Raw genomic sequence first — 15,176 nt, forward strand, 5'->3', positions numbered from 1 at the left:
AACGCGTTCGCAGGAAATTAAAACTCGACATTGGCCGCTTGATCTTCCACCACGTGCGATCTCCGTGTAACAACGTGCGGCTCACAATATCTAGGGAGCAAAGGCAAAAGGTGCATGTATAACATATCCGCCACAATATTTCCTCGACAGAGGCCTCGTAGTCGACTTTTAGATCTGCGCCTTCTCCACACAGCGATAGCAGCGAGAAGACACGATCGTGTGGGATCGCGCACTCTTGCATACGGAACTCCTCGAGGAGATGGACAAGTCGCCTGCCCGGGAAGTAGTTTGGGCTTATGTCCTGGAGCTGCAGCAGGCGTATGAGATGTCTGGAGTTGTCGTTGGGCCCGAGACGCGGATGTAAATGGTTCATTGGGAGCGTTACGCCGTCTGCCATCAATGTGTGTTGGCGTGCGAGGATGACTTCTTGGGTTACCCACGCCCGGGTCCAGTATTCGTGCGCAAACAAGGCGCCCACGTCCGTGTCTCTGTCGCCTGTTTCTTCGTCCGCCTCCCATCGTCGGTTGTACAACGGGATCTTGCGTAGCACGTCGGCGATGGCAGGACTTGTGCCGAGCCACGATACGACGCCTTGTGCGCGCGAGTAGATGCTACCCATTTGCTGCACCTGGTGCGTTCTTTCTGCTAGATTTGCTTGATCGATACACAACGCGTCGATCCACAGCCACCCGAGATTCTTTTTTCGCGCATGTTGCAGGAATCTGTAGAGATTTATCCGGACGCGATGCGGCCGCCCGTTGATAAGGACCATGTAGCCCTTGTCAGGCTGGCCCCAAACGTAGGACAAGCAAATGTAGTCATCATCGACCGTCGCATCGCGTATTTCGCATGCAATGTGTCCGCATTCAGTGCGGTCTGGGTGCAGCTGGAGCAGACGGATAGAGCGCTGGGAGAGATCGAGCGATGTGTAGGTAAATAGTTCAGCCTTGGGGTTGACGGAGTCGCGAACGGAGAGGCTCATGGCACTGGCAGGGCCGGGGTATGGCCCGTCTCCTCTGAGATGCTATCAGGCTTTGCAAATGGAACACGGAGTGTACTGGGAGATGCTGAGAGAGTTGACATGATGGCAGATGTGTGTGGGCAGTCTAGAAGCAAAGCGCCAATCAGGTTGGATACGGGATGCGGACAGACGATGTCAGCCGCACTACGCTAACTACGTGGGCCGCACGTGGGAGACTAGAGTATCTGGACTTTGAATCTGCTTGAATCTTGAGGATTCACGATGCGTGGGAGCGTTGCTGGAATTTGTGCGCTGGAGGAGGTGCAAGGTTGCGGGGACGGAAATGGGGCTCTTGCCGAGGAGGGATGAGGTTACTAAGCACGACGCTGTTGAACTTTGCAGCTGGCAGATTGTTGGTGGACCAACATTCGCGCAACTCCCAAAGCAAAACCGCCCTGGATACGAACAACCTTTCCCCAAAGTACAACCCAATGATCGTCGCGATACATTAGGCCTCCACCGAGACTGAAAAGCGACTCTGCACTCTCGTGGGGACATTACACACTCGCCATGAACACCAAAGGCATGATCGCAAGCCTTGGACGTTACCCGAAATGCCACCCGCAATGGCGATGCGTATGCAGCGGGCGGTTCGCCAAATAACCTATCCAGTATGTCAGCTAAAGGTTCATAGCAGCGAAGTTATTCGCGGTGCATCGTTAGGTGTATGTCACATGATTGTTCCACCTACCGAGGTCGTCCAGTGAGCACCATTCTTGGCCTCCACCAAACTACATCACCGCGAGGTGTCGTGGTTCGTCTCTTCGGCCTGACTAAGCCCACATTATTGGCTACGCATACCGAAACATTGATCTGGAATTCGTCCATACCTATTTCGCTTGCACCCTTAGAGTCCTGTCGCCTTTGTCCAAATGGAGAAAATGGGTCGACATGGGCCTCGCGACGCTAACGGTCCTATTCCTAACTCATCAAAATACTCGCAGACTAATTTTTTATTTTTCCTCTTGCTTCCACACAAAGGCTTCATCTAGCGCTTGAACAAACGGGAATAGTAGTGCGCATGCTGCATGCTGCATATTGTACATTTTTGTTTTTCTTAACTCCATCTCACCCACGCATGCACGCTGCGGGAAAGGGCCGAACCATACCTGGATACACGTCGCGATCGTGTTAGACTCCGTAAAAGATGGATGGAAGGGTGGGGCGCATACCACGCCGAGGTGAGGTTCTGTTGGCTTTGTGAAGTCAGGCGTGCTTTCTTTACGAATCTTGGCATACTTTCGCCCAGAAGACTAGGCGTAACGCACTGGGTGATGGCAAAAACGCTCATTTCTCATCGTCGTTTGTATCTTGGTCTTTCTTTCGTTCCGTCTTTTCGCGAGTTTGACGGATTACATGATCCTAAGAATTGCCAGGCGAGGAGCTGGTACATGTACTCTGACAGAATCCTCGCCATCTGATGCTATACACTGGAATTCTTGGTGCATCACGCTTATCCATCTAACCGAAGTTTGCGGTGGTATCTTCTGCCAATGACACAGGCGCATACGCACATGTATGCAAAGTGCAACCCAACTCGCAGCAACAACCAATCTCATTGCGGGTACTGCCACCCTTCTTGCTACAGTGACAGTCATATGCCATATGTGCAGCACATCTGGTGCATTGCATGTCGTTGCTTTTGTTACTGTCTGCGACGCATGAAGCTCCTCACCGTTACTGCTGTGTAACACAACATCACGTCGACAGCTTACTCCAGATTCTCTTCACGGATGTTCCCGAGCGCCGAGGGGAAAAGCAATGGATGCTCCACTATGGTGTAGTTGCGGAGAACGCCCATTTGTAGGGACCCTACCGATGAACTTCAACCACGCTTCTTGGGCCGACCAACAGGCGCATGCATGTCGGGATATGTTGGAGAACGCCGATGTCTTTCGCGCTCACTCATGGCAGGCGAGAGACTATAAAGTATCTGGGTTTGGCCGCCTTTGAGGAAGCATCAGCCTTCACTCAATCACTTCTACTTCCAAGCACGACTCTTCCAAGTACTCTTTGACAGCTCTTTCGTTGTCATCACACCACCACCACTACAATGCCCAACGAAACCCGCGATTACGGTGACTTGAGGGTCACGCTCACCAAGGAGTTTGAATGGAAGTATGCCGATAACGGGACCGGTGCTAGGAGGGACGCGAGCTTCTTTCATGCAAGGGCTCAAGGCGACTTGCGTCCCTTGGGTTCTTTTGTCACTCCAAACTACCAGGATCAGAACAACAAAAGAGCGACGCTTTTGGTTGGCAATGTTCCCAACGGCTCTGGAAAACCAGCTGTTGCTAGCCCTACTAGTTATTCATCCATCTGGGATGATGGCGGCAGTGGGGGTAAACATGACGGCTCCATCTGGAGGCCCAACCCGCCCTCTGGTTACGTCGCACTTGGAGACGTCTGCGTAGGTAACTACAGCACTCCCAGCACCTCCGCAATATGGTGCGTTCGATCCGATCTCGTCGTGCAATCCGACTTCGGTGCGAACAGCGTCTGGGACGATGGCGGCTCTGGAGCCAGGAAGGATGTTTCCGTTTGGCCACTTGTCAAACCCCACATGGGTGTCGACGGCTCCGATAAGATTCCAGTCCTCACTGATCTTTTTATTGCCAACGCAAGCGGCAGGCCCGAATATGGCCGTGCCAAAGTCCTTACACTGCCCGTTCCCAAAGACTTCAAACGCTTCAGCGCAGATTTGCCAGAATTCACAAAGAACACGATTCCTCGTGAAGGAGACACATTCGAGGACCTGGAGCAGTGCTCGGTAACATTACCCTTTACCGCCTTCTTCCCTCCCACGGATAACTCGTGTCTAAACCTGATACCCCACCCATTCATTACCCTCCAGAGACGCACGGCATGGTATGTCGAAGACGTAGCCAGGAACGCCTCTGACGAATCCGGGTCCCACACGACGAAAATCACCAAGGGCGTCTCCTCGACACAGTCGGAAGAGATGACGCACTCGGTCGGCGTATCAATCACAACCTCGGCTGGAATCAAGGCTATCGGTGGCGGGATAGACGTCACCCTCAACTACCAATTCACATACTCGCAATCCTACTCGTCCACTGAGTTCCAGCAGACGGAGAAGACGCACACATTCAATATCGGGCCTTGGACTGTTCTCGTCTTGCTCACAGACCGTGTGTGGATTCAGGCTACCCGCAGTGATGGCTCTACGACTCTTCATCGAATTGGATACAATGCTACCGACGACTTGAGCAGGGCTGAGATTAAGCTCAAGTAGATGGATGGAGTTTGCTGATGCACTTGCTCGGTTGCTTGTGCTTTTTCGCTGTATGGTAACCATACGATCCGTTCGCTTAGCATTTGCTCATGTTGTCCTTTACTGTATGCTAGCTATATAATCCATTCATTTAATATCTATGACTTTGGACTCACGCCGCTTTGATCACCTTTCTTATAAAGGCCGTACTGCTTAGATATTCCACTGGTCTTCTCTTCGCAATAACCTTGCGCTATGACCAGATTATCGGAACATGGAGTCGAAACAAGATGTGGAGCGTCAGCAAAGCATTCATTGCCCAGCACGCATTTCTCGACGTGGAAACGAATCCCGCAATTAGGTCCTCTAACCATTTACATGGTTCGTATGGGTGAAATTATGGTGATATGCATGAAACATTGCGATACGCCAGCCAGAGATTGGGAGATCCGATGGCCTTTCTGATGGAGAAGAGTGGGTAGCTGTAGTTCTTATGCCTGCCTAGACAAGCGTGTTGGCATTCCATACCGGCATATATTCTGCCTTTATAATGTGGCACCTGGTTGTTGCTCGAACTGAAATATCGAAGGCTAGCAGCACCTGACGAATATTGTGGACGCAGTTTCCAATAAATCATTTGTACCACATCAGTCATGACTCGGATGCGGATTGCCACGAGTGCCTAGCGTACCATCCCAGGCAAGAATCGTCTCCATATTCGACCGAATACGGGGGGCAAAGATATTAGTGGAGTTGCGTGCCGAAGTTGCAGCCCTAAGGACGCGTCTAAAAGTAGTCTAAGTCTGTGTGAAGGACCGATGGGGTTGTGCCGAGGTTGAGCCTATGCCTATGCCTTCTCTTACGGTACGACGACACACCAAAGGGTTGACATGTACTCATGTTCAACCCGTCAGGTGCAGGGCGCAGCGGTCGTACAAGATGTTGCACAGTGGTGCCAACACCTCTCCGCGATACAAGGACGGCCTCGCGACAGCAGTGCAACCCCTAGATCACCGGGTTATCATAGTTTGCACGGCCCGGTAGATCGACAACGACCTGCATACCGGCAGGAAGCCAATGGTGGAGCACCGGGGATTGCGATGCAAAGACGCAGTCGTGACTACGAAGTCGCGTACAAGCTGTAGAAGCTATCCAGAATAAAATAAAAAAGGCGCGGTGCCTGAAGTCGCAGTCATGACGCAGGGCAAGGCGACGGCGTGCGAGGCTGCAGCGAACCATTTTGGCGGCGGGCCACAATTAGCAGCATTCTCCTCCTCCCCAAGCTTTTGCGGCACTTGCAACCTCGATCGACACACTTTTGCCCGTCCGCCGGACAACGTCATTTGCATCGCTCACACTCCCCTCCCCTCCGCGACAACTCTGTTTCGCCGTGATACGACGCCGTCATTACCGATAATGGGCGATCCCTGCACTGCATCGCTGGCATCAAGGCGAAAGAAAAAGATAGGAGCCGCGGAGTGAGTTTGTGGTTCAATGTGCGACGACGACGGTGAAGCGAGACATGGCAATTGGTACAGATGCGCATTCCTACGACACTGGTTAATATAAGAGACGGATAACCGCATGGATGTCGCGCAAGACAGCTGCCAGATGCAGCGCGGTGCTGCTGCGAAAGCCGGTTTCCTTGTCTCGAATCATGCTGTCGACAAGTCGCCCGCGCCGGGGTGTCGATCGCTCGTATCGGCGGCATGTCACTCCAGTGCAAAGTAACAGTACCTGCTCTGCGCCACCAACAGCTCCAACATGGTTCGCAGTCCGGGCTGTATCAAAGGTCGACTGCTGTTAGTTTCAGGTATGCGTGTGGCTCTTCGCTAAAGCCCGCCACAGTGCGGACGGGGTACCTCCTTTCATCGCAACCCTGAAGTAGCGATACGGGTGACCCGCTTTTGGAACTAGCGCAAGGGACCGCTATGCGATGACCTCACCGTGACCTGCCAATCACTCGGTAAAACCAGACGAACGGATTGCGAGCAACCGAGGGGGCGTATGCAACTGTGGAGAAGGGTGATTTCTGATTGGGCGGATAGGGTAAAGTTTGCTTTTTTGCGGTTGGGTGGGCTCGTTCGGTGTATATCCAGGATGGGAGTGACAGGGCTTTGGATGGCGTGCAAACGGCGTCCGCACAAGAGTCGTGTTGTGCGATCATCCTGCAGTCGCCTTTCTCTCGCTTGTTCTTTGATCTCTAGCTGCTGGCCGTCTCCGTGACCTTGGTCTTTCTTACACTTTTCACTTACCCTTACTTCGAACGAGCGCCACTTGATATCTGGAATCACAACGTCGACCGAGTGCAAGGATCGATTGAGGCAACAAGGCACCGCTCTTTCACCGAGCAAGGGACCCATTCTGGAAGAAGGCGCACTATGCCTACACTAATGTGGCTGCGCGCTGCTGCCGTCGCCGCCCTTGCGGCTCATGCTACTGCCCAGCAATGCTGTAGGTAGCCTCTGTCTCGTCGGCGAGCAAGGACTAATTGAATAGACTACCCCAATGGCGACAAAGCGCCAGACACAGATAAGCCCTGCTCAACGGCAGAAGGCTCTGCGTGCTGTCCGGACAACTGGGAGTGTCTCGACAACGGTCTCTGCCACTATCCCCCCGACAAACTGTACGGCCGATACAGCTGTACAGACCGGAGCTGGAAGTCGGAAGGATGTGCTTCCAACATGTGCACATACGGTGGGGACATTGACTTGCCAGAGTGAACATTACTGACGCGCAACAGGCATGACCATTAGCGGCGGCGAGTCGATAACGCAGTGCGCCGACCACGACAACCAGTGGTGCTGCAACGCAGACGACACAAACGTAAAATGCTGCCAGGAATCACCGTCACCGCGCCCGTTCTTCGCGCTGCAAGACGGCAACGCGTATGCGACGATTGGCTCCAACCAAGCGTCGACGAACCCCAACATCGCCACCATCACCGGCCTCGCGACGAGCGGCGGATCATCAGGAGGCGGGAGTTCAGCATCACAGACGTCGGCGCAACGTTCTTCTGCTGCGCCTTCGACAAACAGCGATGCAGATTCTGGAACTGCGACGCCAGACGCGGTTACGTCGACGACGCCGACGCCGTTTAGTTCTGTCGCGACGAGCCTTTCGACGGGTAGTGCTGGCGTAGTCACCATTGTAAACACGCTGCTCGTGACTCCCACCGCGACCGCGAATTCTAACAATGCCGGCGGCGGAAACGGAGGTTCTGACGGCGGCGGATCAAATCTAGGTCTCATCATCGGCTGCGCAGTCGGTATCCCGCTCGCTCTCGCTCTCCTCGGTATCATCTTCTGGCTTCTCCGTAAGCGCCGCCAACAAACGTCTAGCAAGCGTCCGTACAAAGACGCATCTGAAGTCGAAGGCGATAGTCCGCTTGTTGGCGCCGCGAAACTCAATAAGAAAGAAAGATATAGAAACTCGAGACCGGCTACCGCGGAAATCGATGGTAACCCCGTTGGCGCCGGCCGCCCTAATCACGTCTCGGAACTACCCTCTGGCACCGGCTTCGAGCCAGGACGCGGCGGTGGAGTACCGTACGGCCCGGATGTGGTTGGGATTGGGGGTGGGAATGGGAATGCGGAGAATAGGAGGACGTGGGAGAGCCAGCCGCCGCAGTATTCGCCTGCACAAACAACGGCGTTTGCGCACCCAGAGGCAGTGGAACTGCCGGATAATAGTGTGCAGAGTCCGGTGTTGAATGAGAAGGGGTTGCCGTATCAGGCGTATAGGCCGCCGAGGCCGGTGGCCGAGTTGCCGAGTGTGGTGACGCCGCCCGAGGATTTGGAGAAGCAGATGGGAGGGCGTTGAACATACATATGATGTGGCTATCGTAGCCCTTTTTTTTCTTCTTACTTTTTCGGAACATAGGGAAGATACCATGCATGAGAGTTTTTGTGGATACCTAATGAGGTGGAGCGATGCGATTGAATTCAGATGAGGGATACTGGTCTAATATTCAAATGCGGAGTCTGTGTGATTGTAAGACGATAATTCTGGTAGTTTTCAACGAATAATCTACGTCCAAGAGTATGCTCACTTTAGCTGGAAATCCACATCAGCTTCCCCGTACAGTGTCGCGTGCGAATGGGGCAAGGCGGTGTGTGTGGGGGAAAAAGCGCCCCGCGAGTCATGTCCCCCGTCCGCCCTCGCGCCCTCGGACTCGGAGGAGCTGCGGAGCTCACAGATAGCTAACCCAAGATAAAGGCGCGAGTGTGTCGCAACCGGCATTGTCGTCCACGTGTACATTGCAGCACCCGTCGCTTTCTTTCTTGTTGTTTTCACAGCGCTTATCCTCCTTTCATCCAACTATGATCTACCTCCCCAACGAGCTCATCCTCCACATCATCTCCTGTACGTTTCCCCCCACCCCGTCCCATCCCTATCCCGCGTGTACCCCACCTAACAACTCCTTCTCCAGACCTCGAGCCCACCGAGCTCGTCGCCCTCCAACATGTCTCGCGCGCCTTCCTAGCCCTGTCGCGCGACAACAATCTCTGGAAATCGCTCTGCTTCAACCACTCCGCGACAGAGCGTCGCCGCCGCCGTCTCGAGATCACGCCCCCAGACATCGATCCCCGCCTCGCAGAGCTCATCCGCGCCGCCGATACCCTCGCGAATACGTTCGCTACCGAGCCACACGACCCGCACGCGCCAAGCGCAGATGTGCAGCGCGACCGGAACGAGGGTAAGAAACGGGCTGCGCTGCTAGCGAATTGGGATCCGAGTTTCCCTGGCGAGAAGGTGGATTGGTATGAGGAGTTTGTGCAGAGACATGCGGAGGTGGGGGTGGGTTGGTTCGAAGGTGTTGGGACGGGGACGATAGATGGGGAACAGGGACAGGGACATGTGAGGAGGGAGGCGGTGGGCGCAGGGATCCTATTCGATCAATATGGCTCTGCGGATAAACTTGTTGCGCCGCTCGACGACGGCCGGATATGTATCTGGGACGCGTGCGCGTCGAGCGAGCGGCAGGGCAAAATCGTAGCGAGGTCTGAGATTGGCGTGTTGGCGGGGAGAGGGAGTGATTTGGATTACGAGACGAGAGTCACGCAGAGCCAGGCGATTATGACGGCGACGGGAGCGGTCGAGAGCGTGAGTGTGGATAGTAAGCGGGCGAAGGCGTTTTTTGCGGTTGCGAATGAGGTCGTGGAAACGGATCTGAATACGCTGCAGGTGGTGGCGCGCACGGCGTATCCGTTTCCTGTTACGGCGCTCAGCGAGGCGCATCACGCTACGCCGTTGACGATTGGCACGAATTGGACACTGCATCTGCACGATGCACGGAAACCGCCTGTACCGCCGTCGTCTTCAGTCCGCTGCGAACTCATCGGCGGCCCAGCAACAAACGATTTCTCGCGCCTCGACACGGGAGACCTGCACGGCCACGTTAGTCTTTCCCAACCCGGTGCACTCTCGATTCTGCATCTCCCCTCGACACGCGAGTGGGATGGCAACGGCGATATTTGGGTCGCGGGCCGCTTTACGTCCATGTTGAATTTCGACCGGAGATACTTTCCACGGCTGAGGGGCACGGTGCATTCGGGGGCGAGACTGTCGTGTATTACGGCGCTTCCGGTTCCGTTTGTGCCGGTGCAGGCACGGTCGTCTTCTTCATCGTCGGTGGGGATGCTGCAAGAGATCAAAGAGACGAGGGGGTACACGTTGGTGGCTGCGGGCGAGTACAAGGGCAAGGGGAGTTTGGAGTTGTATGGGTTATCTGGGGAGCCGGGACGGGGGATTAATTCGAGTGATTGTCGTACGACGACAGCGGCGGGCGGGAAGGCGTATCACTATCAGAATCGGCAGACGGCGAGTAGCTCGAAGCTGTTGAGTGTGGCGCCGCATGGGACGCGGTTGGTGTTTGCGGATGGGAATGGCGGGGTCAAGTGGGTGGAGAGGGATGGGTCGACGGCGGTGAGGCAGGTTAATGTTAATGACTTTGAGCAACGAGGACAGGGACGGTCAAAGGATGGTGGTGCGATGGAGCACCAACACCAGCACCAGCACCAGCAGCATGATCACGGCAACCTGGTCAACGCGACACCAGACTCGGAAGCAAGCTGGGGCGACATTGTGCAAAAGATTCTGCCCACGACGACCGCCTCGTCCCTCGCATCATCACAATACGCAGCACGGGAGTCGAACGAGTCGGGTCTGGGTTTGAATAACCTAGTGCTGTGGACGGGGGAGGGCAAGCTGGGGCTTCTGGGCTTCGGAAAGGAAGCGCCCTTGGCGCGCGATGTGTTTGAGGATGCGCTTGAGGTGCAGGCGGAGAGCAGTGGGGAGGGTGAGAGGGTCAGGGAGAGGAGGTACGGCGTTGAGATGAGGAGGGCGTTGGAGATGCAGGCTAGGGAGTTGAGGTGGTTGAGGGGGTATGGACTTTGAAGAAGGAGGGGGTGGAGAAGATGGGGCGGGTGTGTGGTGTTGCGTAGTGGGAAGATGGAAGTGGGATGTTTGGTTCTGGTAGTCATAGTGGAGAGAGTGGCAAAGTAGTTACCGTAGGCAATGTCGCACGTTCTGCAGAAGACCACATCATGTCTAACAGTCTTCAATTCCTCCACGATCTTGTCGCTAATAACAGTAGACGCCGGCTTTCCTTGGTAGAAACAGCACTACCCGGTCTCCTCGGCCTTCTCCGTTACTTGGTCTCCAACATCTTTCTCCGGAAGGACTTAGTTATCCGGCAAACTATCGTCTTGATCTTGCCGTCGATACCTAGCTGCCACTCCATTCCACCTCTTTGCATCAGCAGCCGGTTCTTTCTGGTTAATTGGAGGGCATGGTAAACGAAAGACGATATACTTTGCTCCTCCGGCAAAAGAGAAGCGTCGCATGTTCTCCCAGCTCCGTATCAGTGTAGTGTTCTTGCTCTGCTCGACCTCTTCATCTCGGCGGATCCGTCTAGTCATGAATCGGCTCATTAGCATCCTTTCGGGGTAGTCATTTCCTCGTTGTTGAACACATGATCACGTTCTAGGACATTTGTTTCAGCGTTGGCAATGCGTTGAGGGATATATTCTCTGATAGTGGCGAGTTCGCTGCCATTATATGGGGAAGCGGATTCGGAGAGGCAGTAGAAACCGACATTCGCCCTTGTGTTGGCTGATTCGATATTGGAAGACTAAGACGGACCAAGCTGCCGTTAGACACGACTCTCGCATCGTCGCGGGGTATGTTAGGGCGTAGGAATAATTAGCTGGACGGGCAGATGTCGCCACCTGCATTATGTACATGAAAATGCCTGAATCATCAAGTTGAACATGTAAAGTCGATAGACACACAGTAAGACATTGTTGTACGAAATGTTGAACGCCTGTCAAATACATCAGCAAATTGCAATACGTTATGGTATTCGGCCAACCAAGACTCCACGTCAACACCCGGTGAACCTACATACACATCTCGCAGCATCTCGACGCTCAACGTCAACTCATCCCTTGTAGACTCAATCCTTCTTCACACTTTCATCCTTGGAGTCGCTCTTCTTCTCTTCCTCTTTGTCGCCCGACCCGCTGCCACTACCCTTGTAATGGCTACCTTCTTTCCCTGGCTCAAAAACCGTGTTGCCTGGTACTGATTCAGAATGATACCTCCAACCCAGGTGCACAAAACGTACAAGAAGCGCAATGCGCCCAAGCGCCGTCTTTCGTCAAATCAGCCCCTGCGTCACACTCTGGACACTTGACCATGGTGATCCTTCGGGACGGATTTCGGTGGATTAAAAAGATAGGACTCGGAATGTGGTTTGTAATCAATGTTCGGGTTGCCATGTTGCAATAGAGTTTCAATGCAAGTTGTGTGATCACGCTAGAGTGAGGGGCATGATGTCATGTACCAATCGCATCTCGCGGAGCCTCCCGAGGTCTTCATACACATCGGCCACCAAGTCGGTCAATTCATCCCGAGAGTCGACGTCCGCTGAAGAAGGCCCGAAGCTGGGCTTACATTTCTCCATCTGTAATCTCACCTGCGGTGGGTGAGCTGGCGTGTTACAGACAATACGTAGCGCGAACGCCAGCGGCCCGGCAGTATGCAACAAGTATGGCTCAGATAGGATTTTGGTACTGCATTCAGAACTTGTCAATGTTACCAGATTCTGAATCCCACGTTCGTATCAACGGCTGCCGGAGCCATCAACGCGACCCGATTAGCGTCCAATCGCTCACGGTCCGCGCTCCTCCGCATCTCGCTCCATCCAATCTTCAGCTCCTGCAGTCCCAACAACCAACATCTGTTCTTGCGCAATGCGATCACCCCACCGCCGTTGACTCGTACCAGCGGTCTCCATCCTCGTCGATGCCATCTCGACCCAGACCGCTACATGCCACCAATAATCGCGCTCAGCTGCAAATCCTTAGATCACACCATAGGCGCGGACACGGTAAGCACGTACTGCCGCTGGACCAGGGCAAGACGGCAATACTTCTTCAACCGATTGGTCGGAAGCGCGAAGCGAAGTGAAAAGGTGAGTGGCAAATTTCTAGTTACGAGATGTGCATCCTTCTGCAGCTGCAATATACACACCACGGTCGGCAGTGGCGTGCGGCAATGCAGTATCTTTGCCTTTGTTTTTCCCGCTCATCCGGTCCCTGGAGTCGTCGCGACATGCAAAGTCTGGAGTAAGGGTTTGTAACATTCGCTGTCCACGTCCATCCAGAGCATAAAATCTGCTCACCGAGCTGTCAATTCAGGGGCGATCCACCCAGCGAAACGGAGCCATTGCTTCAGCTGGTCCGGGTACGTGAATCATGCCACGCGACTACCCGCTTGCGGTAGCCTCACTATACCCAGCCGAGCGAGCCTCTAAATCCAAAACAGCCTAGCACTCGCGTGGAAAACGGCTCATCCGCAACTGCACTTGGAGATGGATGCCCGAGAGGCCATTTGCGTATCAAAGCAATGGTTCCTTCCCCACTGAATCTGCATTGCGCAAGCTCGTCTCCGCGCCGAAGGACCGAAGGTTTGGACTTGAACCTTGTGTACCTGCAGGTGGTAATGTTGCCTTCAAAAGGTCATACAGCCGGACGCCTCTTGGTCCCATGGCCCGCTTGTCAGGCAGCGGGATGGACGAGGCTTGCAGCCGCCCGTATATAGCGTCGATGGGCTGGATTTCAAGGTGCTAGAGTTTTTAATTTCTTCGTTGATCAGGCACAGGGCGTGGGGACTTTGTCTTCTTTCCCGTTCATCTTCTCGTTTCGTTAGTCCGCGGAGTGCAGCTATAGGTAGTCGACGGGTGTGCTACTCTAGTCCACGTACGCCTTGCGAGGAATCCCTGAGTATTTTTCAATGCCCATGACAGCTGGACAGAAGTAGTGTGCAAGACAGTTACGATACCCCGGACGCCCACATACCTTTCTTCCCGCCTCGAATTGACAACACACTATCGCCACGATGTCAGGCCCCATGACCCTACCGCCCTACTCGAATAAAGCCGCCATTTACCTTGGGCCTGTTGTCTCCTTTGGAATCGTAGCGCTTTTTCTGGTCATTGCGCGTATTTACACGCGCATAAAGAGGACTGGACAACTCTATCTCGATGACTGGATCATCGTGGTTGCGGAACCGCTGTCATTGATCGGGATATGTTTGGCCATCGCTTCGACCACGTACGGATGGGGCAAACCAGCAGCATTCTTCACACCCGAGACCCTCAAGCAGACACTGCGGATCCAGTTCGCGCTGCAAACCGTGTGGCTCATAACACTGTGGCTCGTACGGCTGTCTGTCGCGTGCTCGCTGCTGCGCTTTGGGACGGAAAGACTGTGGCGATGGCCATTGTACTTCGTCATGGGTCTCCAGACGATCATCTCTGGCGGCTACTTTGTGATTCAGTTCGCGCAGTGCACGCCTGTCAGCTCCAACTGGGATACTGGTATCTCTTCTAAATGCTGGAACTTGGATCCCATTATCCTCCTGGGATGGATTATAGCTGGTAAGTCTTCTGTCCTTGCTACCGCGACTGGCCTAGCTAATCGCTCCTTTAGGTGTATATATCGCTATGGACCTTACTCTTTCGCTCATGCCGATCCGCTTGATATGTACCCTGAACCGTTCTCAGTCGGAGAAGATGCTCATTGGCGTTCTCATGGCCCTCGGTCTCCTCGCAACTGCTATCAACTGCGCTAAGATGACAACGTTCACGACTTTCGGCCAAGGCGACGTGATGCAGGCTACCATTGAGCCTTCCATGTGGGCCAAGGTCGAAGAGGAGATTGGCATCATCGCTACTTCGCTTCCCTGGCTCAAAAGCCCAGTCGAGAATTGGTTGAAGAAGATGGGCATATTGAAAGAGCATCAGCTGACCAAGCCGAGCTTTGTGGCTGATATGAGCTTGCCGACCGTCAGGGATAACGCGGAGGACTTGAGCCATGATGACGCCGATAGTGCGAAGGTAAAGGGAGATGTCAGGGTGGATTCAGTGGCTACTGCACTCGGTACAAAGGGCTCCAACTCAAGCCTGCCAAAAGATCCGAACAGCAACACCTGGCAGGCTGTCTAGTCGCGACGACGTTTACGATTTTCATCTGGAATGCATGCCGGATATCTGGGCTTTAGCGTGGCGCTGTGGCGTTGTTGAGAGTCATTTTAGCATCTCTACGGACTTGACGAACATACTTTGGCATGGATTGCCTCTTTGCGTTATGCGACGGTATACATACACCTTAATTCTACCAATCTTGGAACCGAACAGTCACTTCCGCACGTGTGATGCCGAACGAAGCGTTGGTAATGCCGGAGAATTGGTGATGCCGCAGCTCGGCGATATTCGTGCGAAGCTCTGCGGAAACTCGGCCTGTTAGGTAAAGAAAACTTTTAGCGCACCCTCTCTCCGCATCTAGCAAACAAACGTCAGCATTAGTATTTTGCAAAAGCTTTCTTTTGCGCATCGCGAAGCAGTTTTTTCGT

General features: G+C 54.0%; 5 protein-coding genes across 5 annotated transcripts; 4 read left to right on the top strand and 1 right to left on the bottom strand.

The window, feature by feature from the left end:
* Positions 1-3,074: 3,074 nt before the first annotated feature.
* Positions 3,075-4,277, top strand: ACET3X_007185 (uncharacterized protein; the record flags this gene model as incomplete). The annotated part of the gene is made up of 1 exon (XM_069453398.1): positions 3,075-4,277. One exon carries the CDS (start codon positions 3,075-3,077, stop codon positions 4,275-4,277), a length of 1,203 nt encoding a protein of 400 aa, XP_069305953.1.
* A 2,360-nt stretch (positions 4,278-6,637) lies between these two features.
* ACET3X_007186 (uncharacterized protein) lies at positions 6,638-8,078 on the top strand (the record flags this gene model as incomplete). The annotated part of the gene is made up of 3 exons (XM_069453399.1): positions 6,638-6,710; positions 6,756-6,953; positions 7,000-8,078. The coding sequence occupies 3 exons, from the start codon at positions 6,638-6,640 to the stop codon at positions 8,076-8,078; spliced, it is 1,350 nt and encodes a 449-aa protein (XP_069305954.1).
* Positions 8,079-8,578: 500 nt separating this feature from the next.
* On the top strand, positions 8,579-9,120 carry ACET3X_007187 (uncharacterized protein; the record flags this gene model as incomplete). Its single annotated transcript, XM_069453400.1, has 3 exons — positions 8,579-8,621; positions 8,689-9,019; positions 9,111-9,120. 3 exons carry the CDS (start codon positions 8,579-8,581, stop codon positions 9,118-9,120), a joined length of 384 nt encoding a protein of 127 aa, XP_069305955.1.
* Positions 9,121-11,715: 2,595 nt separating this feature from the next.
* Positions 11,716-12,040, bottom strand: ACET3X_007188 (uncharacterized protein; the record flags this gene model as incomplete). The annotated part of the gene is made up of 2 exons (XM_069453401.1): positions 11,716-11,837; positions 11,887-12,040. 2 exons carry the CDS (start codon positions 12,038-12,040, stop codon positions 11,716-11,718), a joined length of 276 nt encoding a protein of 91 aa, XP_069305956.1.
* A 1,621-nt stretch (positions 12,041-13,661) lies between these two features.
* Positions 13,662-14,769, top strand: ACET3X_007189 (uncharacterized protein; the record flags this gene model as incomplete). Its single annotated transcript, XM_069453402.1, has 2 exons — positions 13,662-14,202; positions 14,255-14,769. The coding sequence occupies 2 exons, from the start codon at positions 13,662-13,664 to the stop codon at positions 14,767-14,769; spliced, it is 1,056 nt and encodes a 351-aa protein (XP_069305957.1).
* Between the last annotated feature and the right edge of the window lie 407 nt (positions 14,770-15,176).

Source organism: Alternaria dauci, chromosome 6 (assembly GCF_042100115.1).
Source record: "Alternaria dauci strain A2016 chromosome 6, whole genome shotgun sequence".
Lineage (NCBI taxonomy): Eukaryota > Fungi > Ascomycota > Dothideomycetes > Pleosporales > Pleosporaceae > Alternaria > Alternaria dauci.